Here is an 18,132-nt window from a genome sequence, read left to right on the forward strand (position 1 = left end):
GTATGTTTCATTTACTACCAAAATCGTAAGTATCATCGTCTTTCTCTACTTTCTATGACCTTCGATGACCTTATGTAATAGGTCGTTGAACTCGTTTTAAGATCCTCTATCATGATACGGAAGCAAAAACATACCGATCCATTTAAAAAAATGGAGGTGACCTCCAAATGTCCGTAGTACCTCCACCTGCAAAAAAAACTATTATCGCTACCGGATGGCCCTCTTCGTATTGTGCAATTTTATTTCAGCAAATATTTTTGTGAAACTTATAAATAGTTTCTGAGATATCTGAGGTGCTAATTGTTATTGCCTCACCCTGTATAATATACCATCCATCGATTAATTTAAAATTTTCGCGTCAGCGACACTCGTGATTCTTTCTCGTTTATGTAACGGGAAAGGGAACTTTTCCATTTATCATAATTTCTTGCAATTTACTCGAACGTCGCTGTCTGCTAACGGAGAACTTAACTCTGCATCTTTCAAGCTTTATCTTCTTTCCTTCGACCCATCCACCCCCCTCCCCCCCCCACCTTCGCATCTTCGGATCTCGCGGTGAATATTTTACTGTCGGCCGCGTTGCAAATACATAATTCCTTTCGTTGTAATCGCTTTCTCCGGGTGGCGTTTCGCGAATAACGCGGGATTACCGTTTCCGTCTCGACCTCGACGGAATAAATCCCTTCCCGTTAAATCGGAATGGCACGCTCGGTTATCAAGCGAATGATTATTAAATCTCGAAAAGGAAACACGCCCAGGTATTTCGACGTCGCTGTTGTTGAAACTGCGTGGATTTATTCCCTACCGAACCAGACACAGCGTCGTCGAGAGCTTCGCGAAACGCCGGGATCGATCGCTAAATAAATATTTAAGAAGGTTTACTCGCGTCTCGGCTGACAAATCGATTTTCCCTCGCGTTCCATCGTTAGACTTACATCTTAAAAAGCACATTCTTTTAATAGGATCTTGGATAAAAAATTCTTCGGGATCGCGACACGCTCCTATCAGGTCGAAATGTAAAAACACGAAAGTCCATTAAGATCGCGTTTTTACTTTCGGTTCGATCCACCTGGAAAAAGAATCGTGGCCTCCGGTGGTGCACAAAAGAGCAATCTATTTCCTTGAGCGTCCATTAGCAGCGGTACCAGACCTTTCTCAGGCCTTCCAGCAATGTTCAAGCCTTCTTCTAATGAAATTGCTTTAACATTAACGCCGAACGATCTCCTCTAATAGCACGGCGAGAGTGCATCCGCCGTTTCCTCGAAATTTTCCCGCGTTTCGCGCGGACTGTATTATCATCGCCAATCCCGGATAATTGCTCGTGATTTAAAACGCACGCGCGGGCTCGTTGATCCTATTGTTTCGCCAGCAAGATTCCCGGAGGTCGATGCAATTTCGTTAATTGGCTCGGCCGGAGTTTTGTCGTTGCGTAGCGTTCGACGAAACGAATCGCGCAGCGAAGCTGGTCCCTCGCAATGATGTTCAGGACTATGAAATTGAACGGATCGCCCTCGACGGGATTGCCCGGAATAAACGAATCGGAATTGGCTATTGTTTCCGAACGGCGCAGGGACACGGGCCGATATTTGTACAAAGAAATTGTCGCGAGTGGCACTAAATAAATACAATCGCGTTGTTCTCCGTAAGACTGTCTGTCGTAGGGTCACAATTGCCCTTAGTACGCACTGTACACACCTGCTCAAATAGAGCACCTGTTTAGCTGAACGGGAACCACGCACCGTCTGCAGATCGATTTACTTCCCTTTGTAAGATGCATTGTGCATGTCGCTAATGACGAAACAGAGCATAGAGTGGTAGCATGTCGCAGGCGAGTCTAAACTTGACAATGATGGAAGCATTGTACATTTAAGGACGCTGGTAACAAAGGGAGAATCTAAATTAATAATCGTAGCAGCTAGCAGTGACAGCGACTGCAGTCTCGTTGCCGACTAGCGTGACGATAATGGAAGAAGAGTACAAAGGCTGAGAGATTTCTGACTATCGGAGCTGGCGATGGCGATAGACGTACAAATAAAAGTAAAGACGACACCAAGCGAACGTAGGAATAATAGAAAGGGAAATAATGACTGTAGCAAAAAATGTCTTTACCATCGTGGAACTGGTATAGGCGATAGGTATAGTCATTGAAATAGTAGCCCCGGCAAGACAGCGAGAATTTTAAAAGCTATTCCAAGCGACGCGAGCAAAGTTTATTGGAGTGTTTATAAACCGCGTTTCGAACAAGGGGCGTCTTATTGGTCCCGTCATACTTCGAAATCGGCTTTCAGACGCTGCTTATCTCAATTTTATAGCGAATACATTACCCCAGTTCTCAGAGGGTCTTTCCTCGAAAGATTATCGACGCGGTACATGCGCGTAGGGTCTGTGCGTAATTCGAGAAAACGCTTAACCCCCTCGACGTACGATTTAATTCCAAATAATTGTTGGAACGTACAATATTTGATTTTATTTCAATTTGCTCGTGCAAGGAATAGCTACGAAGAAGAATAGATTTGTTTAACGAATACCTCGCGAATAGTAAAAATGTGTTGATATTAATATATAGGCACAGTAGAGGTATACGAGTAGACTTTCACCTTGTGGACTTTCGTGGGCTAATCTGACTGCTATATGTACAGACTTGAAAATTCGGAGGTGACTTTAGAGTGAGATCAGTTGAGAAACTATTCACTGAATTAGTATTGATGAGCAGACAGCTGATGTCTGTGGATAAATACATTTGAGTTGACTATGGAAGGAATTAAAAAACACAATTTTCAAACGACTATAATTCCTGCAATAGTGTATGTATTACATTGAACTATATTTTTGAAGTAGAGATCATAAATACCTATACAAAAATATCAGACAACATTTCCGTAGGCAGTCATACAAATTTATTAAAAATCAAAAACGAATTTTTAAGAAAAATCGACAGGAGGTAGGTGCCCAAATTTCTCGACTAAAAAAAAAATTTCAAATCGGCCTGAAAAAATTATTTTTAGTTGTGGGGGTTAATTACAATCATTTTTGGTGAATGGACACACCCCCCGAAATCCTACGCACTTTCGAGAAAAAAATTCTAGTAGGTGAACAAAGTTGACAAAATTAAAAAATTTCAAATCTTTCTAAAAAAATTATTTTTAATTGCAGGGGCCAATTATAATCATTTTTGGAGAATATACATACCTCTGAAATCCTACTCACTTTCCAGAAAAATATTCGAGACGTGTGAAATTTTTCGACAAAATTAAAAAAGTTCAAATTGTTCTAAAAAAAATATGTTTGGTTGCAGGGGTCGATTTCAATCATTTTTGGTTAATAGACATGTCCTCGAAATCCTAACCTTTTTCGAGAAAAAAATTCCTTACAAAAAATATAATGTCTGACCATACATTGATATGTTTCACTGAAATTTCATGCGTATCTTTAAAACGTCATAACTTCCGAACGGATTGAAGGATTTTAATGTTTCAAAAAGCAAACAATGCGTATTTGGGCGTAGAATATGAAGGAATTCTAAGAACATTCGAAAAGTTATTCCTTAACCCCGTAATGTGAGAAAAACTCTATAAAAATGGTTCAATTTCAAACGTCCATAACTCCTACACTAGTGAATATATTTGAATGAAATTTTTTTCTGAAGTAGAGCCCATTAGTACCTACAAAAAAGTATTAGACAGCTTTTCCGTGGCGCGTCATACAAAATTACTAAAAATCAGAAACGAATTTTTAAGAAAAATCGACAGGAGATAGGTGTCTAAATTTTTCAGCGAGAAAAAAAAATTACAAATTGTTCTAAAAAAATTATTTCTTGTTGCGGGGGTCAATTACAATCATTTTTAGTGAATACACATACCCCCGAAATTCTACGCACTTTCGAGAAAAAAATTCATTACCGAAAATATAATGTCTGACCAGGAACATTCTACTGACACTCTTCGTCGAAAAAAAATTTTTTCAAATTGTTAAAAAAAAATTATTTTCGGTTATGGGGATCAATTACAATCAGTTTTGGTGAATAGACACACCCCCCGAAATCCTACGCACTTTCGAGAAAAAAATTCGAGTAGATGAACAAAGTTGACAAAATTAAAAAATTTCAAATCTTTCTAAAAAAATTATTTTTAGTTGCTGGGGTCAATCATAATCATTTTTGGCGAATACTCATACCTCGGAAATTCTACGCACTTTCGAGACAAAAAATTTCTAATGGAAAATATAATGTGTTGCCTGGAATGTTTCTGTAATTTCACTTTCTGTTTCACTTCCTCTTATGCTCATTTATGTATTCCGTTGGTAATGTTGCGAGTGAAATGAAAATTGTATTGGGGCTGTAGAACACCAGAAAAATGGGCCGAAAAAATACATTGGATGCGAGGTCTACTTGTATACCTAGTCTCTGATATAAGACTCGACAATAAGTGTATTGTCATTGTTCGTCGATTGATTGCAAGCATTAGATTAGTTGCACGTCTCTTTTACAGAAATATTTTTAAGTACTTGCAACGCAGAATCAATAATAGAAATAATAACAGCGTGCCCCGGGCATTAGCATAACGATCCACGACATCGTAATTACCGCCACTCTTCTTGCAATTTTGATTTCACGAAGATAGGCTCGAAGCGAGACTCCGATTTCACAACGGGTGGAACGCACGCGAGCCGCTCTAATTGCTTTTTAATTACGCAGTCGTTGACCACTCGAGTCGGCGCGGTTGCTCCGGACGACGGAGATTCCGCGGCAAGTGTTCGTAACTCGGATTTATGCAAACAGCGAGGCAATATTGTACCGCAAGTGGCCCAGGTAGCAATCGACTCTCCGGTTCCGTTGCCGCGAAGTATCTCCGAGCATCGTCTAAGAACAGTACTCCCAAGTGTCTGAGTTTGCTCAAATGTCAAAGACAACTTCAAAGTCTCTTCGTCTAACCCATCGCGGTCGAGTTGGAATCTTGCGCATCGTGGTCGCTTGGAACCGTCTGATCTCGTCGTGGCATCGTTGTCTCGACGTACGAAACCATTCAGTTTCGGAAGAGAGAGGGTAACTGGGCTTTATCGCATAATAAATTAATGGGTCGATCGATAGCTTTACACGTGGTGCACTTGGACGTTTGACACCGGCGCCCATTATGCTAACCACGGTCACGAATTTCGTTACGCAGACAACCGTTGGCCCGCGGGTGTATGAATTTCAGCCAATTACGCGCTACCTCGCTCGATCGGCCGGGAACAACGCGAGAACTTTGATCTTGTTGTTACGGGTGTCCGTTCCGATGCTGGTTGGCCCAATCGAAACTCGAAAAGACGATCATTAGTGGACGCTACATTGGAACGATGTTACCGGTGGCTGTTCCGCGGATTACACGGTCGTTTGGATGCAGTTCCTATCGATGTCTTCGGATACCACCTGACACTGTCACATTATCTTAAGTATCTCGTTCTTGGGATATCTCACGGTTCCATTTCACCGTATCAGTTTTATTTTAAGCGTTTAGACCGAACGGAACAAACGAGTCCGATCGTTGGCGCGTAGAATTCGTAAAGATTCTAACTATTTCAGCGTATTGGTCCTCTGCAATTTGGTCACCATTACCACGAACATTGCACTTTGTTGTTATATTTATTTTCAAACAGTCGAGTTCCATTCACTCCAAGAGTTATCACAAATTTTTAGCTTTTAACGTAAAATAAAAAACGAGTTAAATTGTTTTGAGAAATAGAGATTTCGAAAAATGTCTGAAGTAATCCTGACGATTGATTATTATAATTTATGAACGTACATTTGAATTTCTAACACGATTGGTAATTTTAATATTGTGCCGTTAGTCACCGATGAATTTATCCATGAAATAATTTCATCGGTAGACGACGATTGATTGAATATCGAATAGTAATTAGCATGCTCGACTCAAAATGATACGTTCCTCCGTGTATCGAATTCGTGTAATTGATTATGTTTGTTGTTACGAAATAGTTAATGGCCTTATTACTGTCCGTCGTTTCACGAAACTACATCGACGAGTCATTTCGACGTCTCGCTGTCCAGATAACGAATGACAGCAAATTCTATTTATTAATTAAACAGGATTATTATAAAATCGAGAATTGTTTTGTTTAAAGAAGAAAATAATTGTTCGTTGCAGGGGTACGAGCGGGATAGATATTGATCTACGCAGGCTGGACATAGATCAATGTCCTTTGCCGCCAGGATCGTCTCAGCTGAACATATTCGCAGCCAGCGACAAATGCAAGAAACGAACGACCGAGGTATAATTAAGTATTTCAACATATTTGTACATTAAATTTCGTCGGAGTTAACGAATTACGAGTTTAATGAGAAACCTGATTAATTGATATACGTGGAAACACGGAGATATAGTGGGTTGTAAATCAAATGCGTTTTCAACAGTAATTTCTCTTGAGATATTAACGTCGAATATTAATTACCAGAAAAATAATTGCGTCTCGAAAATTGGGTTCGAGGATAATTAACACAACATTTTTTTACTCCGGAGTAAATTTTAGTCATTAAAAAGATTCTTTAATCGGTTTTTAAGCAGTCTTCGATAGGAAGATCGTGGTAATTAGAAAATTTCTGAAAAAAGTGACTTTGCCATATTCGTATTGAACCCGTAAAATCTCATTTGCAGAAAATCGTTTCACCAATTACGTAGAAATTGAACTATTTTTAGCTTTCTCAGTTTCATTTGGACAGTCGATTCAACGTGTAAACGCGCGATTATCGGTTCTGGTTTCAGTGCATCGCCATTCCGGGACTCGGATTCCGTCGTGGCAGCTATCGTTGCGTCTGCAAACGAGGATTTTATTACCCGGATACAAAGTCTACCAGCCGATACTACAATGGCACCGTAATCGAGGAAGAATACGAAAAACTAATGATGGTACGTGTTTTTGCCTCATCGGATCACCTCGCCCTTATCGTGCAATTTTCACGTATCATTCGATACGATCGTCTTACAAAATAGATCACAACACTTTTCAATTCGAGCTTCAAATATTGGGAGTTCATTTTTGAAACGTTTCGATTCCTCAAACGTGTTACTAATATCTCCTTAAGTGTAAGTCTCTATTAGAAGATGATTAGAAAACCATGTCGTTTTCGACAACCTTGCAAAGGACTCCGATTATTGAGAGTTAATTTTTTAAACGTTTCGATTCCTCAAACGTGTTATTAATACCTCCTTAAGTGTAAGTCTCTATTAGAAGATGATTAGAAAACCATGTCGTTTTCGACAACCTTGCAAAGGACCCCGATTATTGAGAGTTAATTTTTAAAACGTTTCGATTCTTCGAACGTGCTACTAATACCTCCTTAAGTGTAAGTCTCTGTTAGAAGATGATTAGAAAACCATATCGTTTTCGACAACCTTGCAAAGGACTCCGATTATTAAGAGTTAATTTTTTAAACGTTTCGATTCCTCAAACGTGTTACTAATACCTCCTTAAGTGTAAGTCTCTATTAGAAGATGATTAGAAAACCATATCGTTTTCGACAACCTTGCAAAGGACTCCGATTATTGAGAGTTAATTTTTTAAACGTTTCGATTCCTCAAACGTGTTATTAATATCTCCTTAAGTGTAAGTCTCTATTAGAAGATGATTAGAAAACCATGTCGTTTTCGACAACCTTGCAAAGGACCCCGATTATTGAGAGTTAATTTTTAAAACGTTTCGATTCTTCGAACGTGCTACTAATACCTCCTTAAGTGTAAGTCTCTGTTAGAAGATGATTAGAAAACCATATCGTTTTCGACAACCTTGCAAAGGACTCCGATTATTAAGAGTTAATTTTTTAAACGTTTCGATTCCTCAAACGTGTTACTAATACCTCCTTAAGTGTAAGTCTCTATTAGAAGATGATTAGAAAACCATATCGTTTTCGACAACCTTGCAAAGGACTCCGATTATTGAGAGTTAATTTTTTAAACGTTTCGATTCCTCAAACGTGTTATTAATATCTCCTTAAGTGTAAGTCTCTATTAGAAGATGATTAGAAAACCATGTCGTTTTCGACAACCTTGCAAAGGACTCCGATTATTGAGAGTTAATTTTTTAAACGTTTCGATTCCTCAAACGTGTTACTAATATCTCCTTAAGTATAAGTCTCTGTTAGAAGATGATTAGAAAACCATGTCGTTTTCGACAATCTTGCAAAGGACCCGGATTATTCAGAGATAATTTTTGAAACGTTTCGATTCCTTAAGCGTGTTATTAATACCTCCTTAAGTGTAAGTCTCTGTTAGAAGATGATTAGAAAACCATATCGTTTTCGACAACCTTGCAAAGGACTCCGATTATTGAGAGTTAATTTTTTAAACGTTTCGATTCCTCAAACGTGTTATTAATACCTCCTTAAGTGTAAGTCTCTATTAGAAGATGATTAGAAAACCATATCGTTTTCGACAACCTTGCAAAGGACCCCGATTATTGAGAGTTAATTTTTAAAACGTTTCTATTCTTCGAACGTGCTACTAATACCTCCTTAAGTGTAAGTCTCTGTTAGAAGATGATTAGAAAACCATATCGTTTTCGACAACCTTGCAAAGGACCCGGATTATTGAGAGTTAATTTTTTAAACGTTTCGATTCCTCAAACGTGTTACTAATACCTCCTTAAGTATAAGTCTCTATTAGAAGATGATTAGAAAACCATGTCGTTTTCGACAACCTTGCAAACGGTCCCGCACAGATTTTATAGAAAATGGCCCCCGGTTAAATTAGCTGAACTTTTGATAGTTTGTGATGTCTTGATGAAAAGTTCCAAATGGGCCCAAGCTCGTAAATTGAACAGTTTCTGAGATATAGGGGATCAAAAGTCAATAATAGTGTGTAAGAAGCACTGTTGTACACTGTCTATTTACTTAACCCCTTAAAACTCAATAGTAGTACTGTGGGCCCTTAAATATTATCCCTTGACCCCCCGACCCTCTGACTCCCATTGAGGAGTCAAAATAAAAAAACTTCAAAAAGGTAAAAAATGGTTCTCTTTTTCAATGTAAAAACATGAAGCACCATCGACATTAGCATTACCCAGTGTGCACCACGAAGAGGTTGCTCGATCGGATTTTGCACATCATGTGGCCCCGAAAAGGGCCGTTTTTATAGTTCTCTCTATTCAGCCATAAGAATTTGAACATTCATATTGGTCTCTGGTCGTATTTAGAAGTTTGCCATCCGAATATTTGGCATGCCTTTGATGACCAGCAAATCCTAAATTTGAACATTCATATCGGTCTCTGGTCGTATTTAGAAGTTTGCCATCCGAATATTTGGCGTGCCTTTGATGACGAGCAAACTCTAAAAACCTTAAAACACTTGCAATATGTGTGCATGTACCCAATGTTTTGGTACCAGATTGACAGGTGCAGTAGTAACCATTTATTACTTCCTCTTCTAGTTCCCGTTCATTTTCGGGAACGTGAGAAATAAGAACTTTTAGTCCTCTAAGGCTGTTATCTACCAACGAAGTGTCAATCTGTAATTCATCGTCATCATCTTTGTGCAGCAGAGTGTCAGGGGGTCAAGGGGTAATATTTAAGGGCCCACAGTACCAGTATTGAATTTTAAGGGGCCAAATAAATGGACAGTGTACAACAGTGCTTCTCACACCCAAATATGCTCAAACATGGTAGTCTAGAATAAGGATCACTATTATTGACTTTTGATCCCCCGTATCTCGGAAACTGTTCAATTTACGAGCTCGGGCCCATTGGAACTTTTCATCAAGACATAATGAACTACATCGTATCAAAAGTTCTGCTAATTTAACCGGCGGCCATTTTCCATAAGATCTGTGCGGGGTCCTCTATAAAATTAGTCGAGGCTAAAAAGTAAATCGGCTCCTCGCGGATCCGCCGGCGACTGTTAACGTCGTGCCGTATCGTATCTCAGCTTTCCCCGTGCAGATTTAAAGATAGCTCCCGCGATAATTTGTCAACGTCAGACACCGCGAAGTAAAAATCTTGTAGAAATTACGGGGAGCGTGCCATTATTTCCAGGTCGCGGAATATTCATACGTATCCCTTTTCTTGCCAGGAGACTGGAAAGCAACCTCACCATAAATCAATTTCGCGATAGTCAACGTCGAGCATGGTTAAACACCCCCGAATCGATGTCGAAAGTTCCACCGGTATCGCTCGAATTCAATGGCGTCGTTTAAACCTTCCTCGTTGCGGAACACTGAAAGGATATTTCTGGCCGTTTGCTGGCTGACAAGTTTAACGTTGATCACGGTTCAATGGCGTGCACTTTGTGCGAAGTTTCGGCCAGCTCGTAGAAATTAAATTTATAGCCACTGGCCAGCGTAATTGAAGTGGCCTACGTTGTAAGAGCATAGCAAATATTCGCGAAAGGAGGTGCATTAATTTTGCTATTTGACTTGTGTTCCACGCGCGAACCGCTTCGAGCAAAATTTCAATTGTACGAAACGGAAGGAACCGCGACGGATACGAAGAAAATTGTTTCGCCATTAAATCTAGAGATTACATACTAAATAGGTAAACGCGTGAATCGATTTTAACCGAAATAGCATCGGCAATGGGATTCTGTGACTCTGGAGAGACTGTTTTGAGCAGTCCATTCCGACGAATGCCTTTGTCGGATCAATTCGTGGAGCGTTGGAATCGAGACGGTGGCTTCATTGGCACGATTAATTCACAGGATCTACGAAGTAAACGACCGATGTAACTGGATCAAAGGGAATTAATGTCACCGGAGAGATCAGGCCGCGGCTTCACGCAATATGACGTTCAGCTCAGGCCAAAATTGCAGCGGCTTGTCCCGATGGGCCCGCGCCCCGCCGTTGATAAATGACTCGCTGAACATGCATTCGTACAAAAGGCGAGCATTACCGTTCGTCCTTGGCGGTAAATAATATTCCCGCGACAGCCGGTGAAGGATTAACCTTTCGATGGCTCGCCAAGCAAAATGGCAATCACGGTTCCGCGGGGGCGTCGGTTTTAATATGCGGCACGCAACGACGAATGAAATCGCGCTGAGAAGTTCGCCACTAACCCTCCACCCCCTCTCCTCCCGGAAGTCTTTGTTCGCTTGTATGCTAATTTCGCAGCGGGGCGGTAATTTTGTTTTCTTTTGTGCCGGGGCGAAAATGACATTACTCTGTACGGTGGGGGGAGGGATTCAGTTTGCGAACGCTTGAGAATTCTTGGACCGAGGGAGTTAAATCTAACTGCATTAATTCTCGTCACTTGGAGGGATACGGGTGATTATTTATCGTTTCGACCATAGCGCGGGCTGCCATTTTGAGGGATTAAAGTTCTTACGCAGAGACACTCGGAGACTTTTTGGAACGATAATTTGAACGCTAAGACTTGGACACGTTCGCGGTCTTTCAAGGAAAGACAGCATACAGCTCTCGATTTTAAACAATTCGAACGAAACCTAATCACTCATCGGAGAACTGAATCCGTCGACGAAAATTGATTCTATAAATTCGTGTCCCGATGAGTGTGCATCAGCAGATAGAGACAACACATTCTGTGCACGAGTATCGAGTATCAAAATGTGAAATTAATGTTTGCCGATGTCGTAATGAACAAATTAATCTCTTCGTCCTTTGATTTCCCGCGTGTGTTCAAAGAGATATCAAATACGCGCTGCAAAATGTTGAATAAATCTTGCAACTTGAATAATTTCGAACAGTTTTTTTTTAAACATTTTAAGCTCCATACGTTGGGAATTCGAACAATTGAAATGCGTTCATTTTCGGTGAACAAATGCTGGCAAATCCGACTTTTGTATTCGTGGAATGTTCGACGAAAATATCAAAGAGAATATTTCAACTTCGATAACATTTTTGAAAATATTCCGTTTGACGTTCAAAATGAAATTCAGAGCTAAACGACGGTTAGACTGAAACAATTCGACGTTGATAACGTGCTTCTAAGCTTGGCCTGTTCAAACTTTTCGAAACGAATTCGTCTTCCAAGCGGCGTTTCTCCCAGATGCTTCCTAAGAAATTTAGCTCGCAGACGGGGGGGGCAGAAATTTATCAGGGACGAAGTTTAGGGCGTTTTCCGAATTTGTGCAACGTCTACGAGTTTGGTGCTTTCGTCCTGTGTGCAGGCTCAAGCAGGCGTTGCGCGAGAGTCCTTTAGTTTTCAATGGAGCCCATCCATAAATTAAAGTTCCCTTTGTCGCTGCGTGTGGACTAATGGGCTTGCAATGCGTCGATTGCCATTCAAAGCATTATGGCTGGACCATTCTATGGAGAAAGCTGACCTAACTCAAAGTTCTCAGGAAGTTATTCTTAGGGGGAAATATTTTAGATAAAACAATCTGATGCTAGTTTACCATATTTTAAAAATAGGATTAGAAGGATTGCGTGTCGGGGTATATATAAGATATTGAAAACTCGATAAGTTCGTCTAGTGTTCTTTATTATACAAAAGCCTGTTGGTGCTTGTCGCTGGAAGTCGTAGCGTAGTGGACTCATCAGTAAGGCTTTCCAGCAGGCCCTGCCTTAGGCGACTGGGATATTGGGAAGTCGTTCGAGGAATGTATGTTTGAATTTCGCCATTTTTCTTCATCTTCTATATAGTTTGTTAATACAGTTTTCGTAGCAAAAGTTTCATTTTAATAGGGTGACATTTAGGGTGAATCACACTGCATTCATAATTAATTATAACTCAAAAAATGTTGGAGATATAAAAGTGTACTTTGGTGTAATTTAAATACGTACTAAGTACATTTAATTCAATTACTCATCATTTACTTTGAAGAATCAAAGCAACAATAAACGATGAATCATAAAAAAAATTACACTAAATCATGGCCCATGTGTCCCATTAACTATTAGTGAATCATTATTTCATTGTGGGTATATTTGTATAAAACCACTTTTTGCCGCGTTTGGCATGCAATGGCCCCATTGTGAGTCGGTCGAGCGCTTGTGAGAGCGCGACCCCTCTGGTGGCGAGTGTGGGAGGCGACGCCACAAATTTAATTGGTTAACTCCGACGCGTTACCGCTTATTCCTTGCGCCTTTGGCGCGCTTTTTCGGGAAGGCTTTCGGGTGTGTCGTGGTGGGGATGTACTTTTGCTGATGGAAGTTTGGCAATGCATGGTTTATGACATGTGCAATTCGCCATTGAGGCCGTCGGAAACTTTCGAACATGCCTCGTTATAAATACGGAGAAAATGGCTTCCTCAAAAGTGGTCTTTTTGGCAATGCTTGTCGTAAACCATGCTAGCCGTTTGTACGTCAAATGTTTCATTTGTAGCGCTAGCTAGCCGCTACAGTATCATATATTTTTTAATGCACATATCGATGCAGAAGTACTAACCACTTATTAGAATTTTAATATCGTAGCTGGTGGTGTGAAGTAGAAATTGTTCGCGCGACGTTTATCTTCTTCGGGTTGAAAAATGTCGGGTTTTCTTTCGCTTCCGTCGATGAAACGCGATAAGCCGTGGCGTAAAGGAAACAAGGCAGTTTTAATTCACTGGCTGAGAAGGTATCATGTTATCGCGGGGACGTGGGAGCCTACTAAATTAAATTTTATCCCCATGGCTGTTAACACCGGCGCGCATTCACTTGCAGAGCCACGTAGACGGAGTAAAATTAATTTTACGGGACGGTCTTCGATCCGTTTTTTCAACAAGTTTCATGTTTTATCGCAGACGGAGAAACAATGTAGGATCGCCATTGTTTCTCCGGTGGACCTGGTCGTTTTTACGAGAAAATCGCGGTACTTTTACCTTTGCTTTTAATTTATTCTTTTAATTCCCCCACGTCTAAGCTTTCATTCCGCGATACATGAAACTTTAATATCGTTTTAATTCTTTTCGACCCTTTCAAACGGGTTATGGTTTTCGTTCGGTTGTTCGCGGGTAGGTAAATTGTAAATTTCACGCAACGCGCAACGTGGAACGACGATGAACACGACGGGTAGCGGCAGAAACATGTTCAAAGAGGAACTCTGACCGCAACTCTAGTCGCGATGTCTCATAATAAAGGGGATTCCTGGATCTCGACGTCGGGGAAACCGACGAAGCACGCGGAGACACCCGTCAGAGCGTTGAAACAAAACAGATATACGATTAAAGTTACGAGCACAACAGGAAAAACAAACACACGAATTTGAGTAATCATCAACTTATGATCGACAGCTACAGTCGAGTTAACGCCAGATAAGGTGTTCTTTAGAGCGAACGGGTTAATTGTTAGGTGGTAAACAAAGTGAGAACCGTGGGTTGAACGACGATTATAACTAGACTGCGGATGTTTATGTATTTATGGGAAATTTTAATCCTCAAAAAACTACAGAACGCATTTAACATGCAAAAATATAAGAAATACTTAAAGTAAGATACAAATTATTATATTTAGGGGTTGAGACAGCCCTCTGCGAAGCTTCCGTTTTATTAATTCTATTAATAAAAATGTGAATTTGCATAAAGATCCGCAGTCTAATTATAACGCGAGGGATATCGAGACCACAGAGTGATTAGTGTAGTCGGCTTAATTGCGGTGCGTAGCAAGTATCGCGAAAGCTACTACGGTAAATAAATACAGGAATTTTATTAACTTTTTGCTTTCTATTGAAGTTATGAAAGTCCCTTGAATTTGTACATTTGTTGATCTTCAATGGTATCGGTTACCTTTTATTACCGCACGAACGCGTTCTGTGCCTCAGAACGTCGGTGCCAATCATGGTTGTCTGCGTGATTTCCGTCATAGTGGCTACACGTTACAAATATTTGAACAAAAGGCAACAATGACCGTCGCTGTCGGTCGACACGGCGTAAATGGATTGTTTATTGAGGCTGTTACGCGCGAGCCGCGAGCGACGCATACTGTTCGGCAAAAATCCAAAATCCAAAATCCCTACGAGCACGGTGAAACTATGCAGTTATGAAACTGTTAACACGTCGACAACTATATTATGGTTGACAGGGCTCTTCACCGCGGATAAAGTTTCAGTCTTCTGATACGCAAACAGTGTTTCACGTGATTTTACCGTTGATCGGTGGCTTAAAGTTCCGGAAGCCAGAAGGAAAGGCCTTAAAAGTTTTCGGCGAAAACGTGAAGAACAATTAGAAACGGGGCTCTGTTGTTACGCTTACTCTTTGTTTCGACAGACTATTATAAGCGGATTATGACTCTCCTCGCGCAATATGGAATGTAACTTTCCATCGAAGATCGGGTTGCTCGTGAAACAGCTAAATATATAAGCCATAGATATCTTCCAATCAGCTTTGAGAAATAAGTAAAGAAGAAGGTAATAATTTTATAAACCCGTAAGAACGCCACAGCGAAGGTGAAACTAATTATGACAGCGATTATTTAGATGTAAAGCCATGAATTTAGATCAATTTTTAGTCAGTATAATTTTCTCTTGTATCTTAAGAAACAATTCGAAGTTCGTAGCTATTAGCTCGGTGTTACTCACGAACGAGAACTTTTCATCGTGGGTACAAGGGTCGTTCGATAAGTCCTTAGAAAATCCAAGTGTTGGCGCTCGTAGTATTGGAAATGGTTTGTCTTTAGTAAGCATCATGACTCACTAGGCAGCTGTCAAAGTCTCAGTTATATCCAGCACATGGTTTCATTTTTATTGTCGATCGGAGCAAGAAACTTTTTCTTGCATCTGTGGCGCTGTGGTGTGGAACTCGTGAGAATCGTAGGAGGACAGAAAAGTCGAGCGCTTGTGAGAGCGTGACCCCTCTGGTGGCGAGCATGGGAGGCGACGCCACACATCAAAACGATGCACGGGTGCACATCTGTGCAGTTCCAATGGCCAAAATCATGGAATTAAATCACCGTATTCAACGGATTTGGCTCCCAGTGACTCTTTTTATTTCCAAACTTAAAAAATGGCTCTGCGAACAACGGTTCACGCCGAACGAGGTCACCGCCCAAACAGATGTCTATTTCGAGTACCTTCCGAAATCTTACTTTTTAGATGGCTTAAAAAAGTTGGAGAAGCCCTTGGGAAAGTGTATAGAGCTAAAAGGGGATTACGTAGAAAAATAAAAAAAAAATCTACCTGGAATAATTTGTTTCTCTATCTTTTTCTAAGGACTTATTGAACGACCCTCGTGACACCGATTACCAGGTCTTGCCACGTGAGGGTTGCTGCAAATCAAAACAATTTCGCAAATAACATCAAAATAAAAATTCTAATTAATAAACAGATTCTTATTTTGCGAACGTCGAATCGTTATCTGGTCGTAGAAATTGGAAGAAATACAAGCTTGGTTCTACAAGCAGCGAGGAAGCTCTAGTCAAAAGTCTACCGAAAAGAGTGATTGAAATAAGCAATAAAAATTTCGATGAACTTTCTCGAAGCACTCAGTGCACGGTGTCCCTCATTCGCGTCATGATTCGTTTTTCCATCAACTTCCGTTTAACCTACTTGTAACGTTCATCCCTCGCCCTCCCCCGCGCCCCTTTTCAAGCACTGCGTCTACCATCGGGTTTCAACGTGCGCGTACATTCGTGCAGGCAACTCGAAAACACTATTGGATCGATGGGGCTGTAATGGAAATTTCTACTCCGGTCAACGAGCTTTCCATTGAAAATAGTATTTCGCGGGCTTGCGCGATCTATAAATGAGAATCGCCACCTTCGCGGAACTAAAGCCCCTTTCGTCGAAATAGGATTTCTCCGGGCTACTGGTAAATAAATGAATGGCTGTCGTTGAGGTTCGAAAGTGAACATTCGGCTTTTGTGATCGTAATTACAGAGAACGCGCCGTACGTTGCTTTCAGAGATGCGAGTGTCCGAGATTGGAATTGGATTCCGTTTAAATTGCAATCCCCGGAGGTCGAGTTATTCCTGAATGAGAAACACACAGGTTACCCTCGTGAGCCCAATGATAAGGAACAAACTGACGGTTCGAAAAACCGTGATCGTCATTCGGTGCATTTGCTGAAAATCGTTACGTGGTAGTTACATCGGGGGCTGTCTAGTCATTGACTCCAATTCTCGATTTTAACGAAACTCTATACAAGTTGAATCGCTGAAGACCTGTTGAATTAATTTAAAACAAATCAGACCAATTTCCATTCTCTGCGTATTATAAAAAATAATATCTTTCGACGTTCCACAAATATATTACGAAACTAAAGTCTAATTTCACTACTACTCGTCGCGTTTACATTTATTTCGATTAGAATACGTGGACAACGCTGCATAAATGCATGACACCTAAGATGTTTTAACCACTATGTAGCACCCAGTTATATTAAACCCTTACAACACCAAACCGTCCGCGAACAACAACGAACAACTGGAGTTCTCGTGGAAGTGTTAGCATCTGTAACAGCGTAGTTCCTTTGGGAAACATTGTACGAGATCATGGCTCGAGTCCATAATGACACACGAGACGAATATTCTGCTGCTTCATTTACCATCCCGCTTCAATATCTAATCCTGGAAGATAAACATCTTACCAACGAAACTATCTTTTATGTTAATAACTATAGCAGTGCTACACCTTTGCACCGAAAACTGAATGCAAAATAACGTATAGACATCGATTCGTCATAGTAAATTCCCGATCAATTTGCTTTGTCCACTTAAGGTTCGTACGGGTCGATTGCGTAATTGTATCGGTTTGCATTGTGTTATGCAATAATTCGAAAGTGATAACTAAGCAGTATGATCGAGCTTCCTAGGACCTCGCATTACATTCGGCTCGTGTTTAGCGACCCATTTCATACGGGCCTGATTATCTATTGACACACATCGATGCACAGCGATGAGTTTCTCCTGGAATCGCTAATCACAGGGATACAACACTCATTTGGTATCCGATAAGTCGGCTGATCCCACATGGATCAGTCATCTCGGCCGTATACTCGTCGACTACGAAGAAACCTATCGTGCAAATATCTGTCGAGGTCGAAGGCTCTCCCAAACTTGCAACGTCGCAAAAGTTTTCGCTACATTAGTTCGGAACAGCTCTGGTTCCAAGAAACTCTCAGGGAAATGAAAAACGCTCGATTAAAATTCTAATATTGTCCGAAGCAAAATGAGAACCAAATACATCGTTCTTCCCTACGATCTCAGTAATTAAACATCGCAAGAGTTTTTCCATAGAAGAATGCTGTCTCCGAATAACATCAATAACAATATCTCGATCGA

The 18,132-nt window shown here is 40.6% G+C and overlaps 1 protein-coding gene across 1 annotated transcript in view; it reads left to right on the plus strand.

Moving 5' to 3' along the window:
- The window catches only part of LOC122401762 (probable G-protein coupled receptor 158), a 167,594-nt gene that overhangs the window by 55,717 nt on the left and 93,745 nt on the right, over positions 1-18,132 (plus strand). The window contains exons 3-4 of the mRNA XM_043404110.1: positions 6,144-6,267; positions 6,759-6,902. Of these exons, the coding sequence (XP_043260045.1) occupies positions 6,144-6,267; positions 6,759-6,902 (268 nt within the window). The remainder of the gene's footprint in view (positions 1-6,143; positions 6,268-6,758; positions 6,903-18,132) is intronic.

This window comes from Colletes gigas, unplaced genomic scaffold, assembly GCF_013123115.1.
Source record: "Colletes gigas isolate AHSC1104 unplaced genomic scaffold, ASM1312311v1 Colletes_gigas_Sc00027, whole genome shotgun sequence".
NCBI lineage: Eukaryota > Metazoa > Arthropoda > Insecta > Hymenoptera > Colletidae > Colletes > Colletes gigas.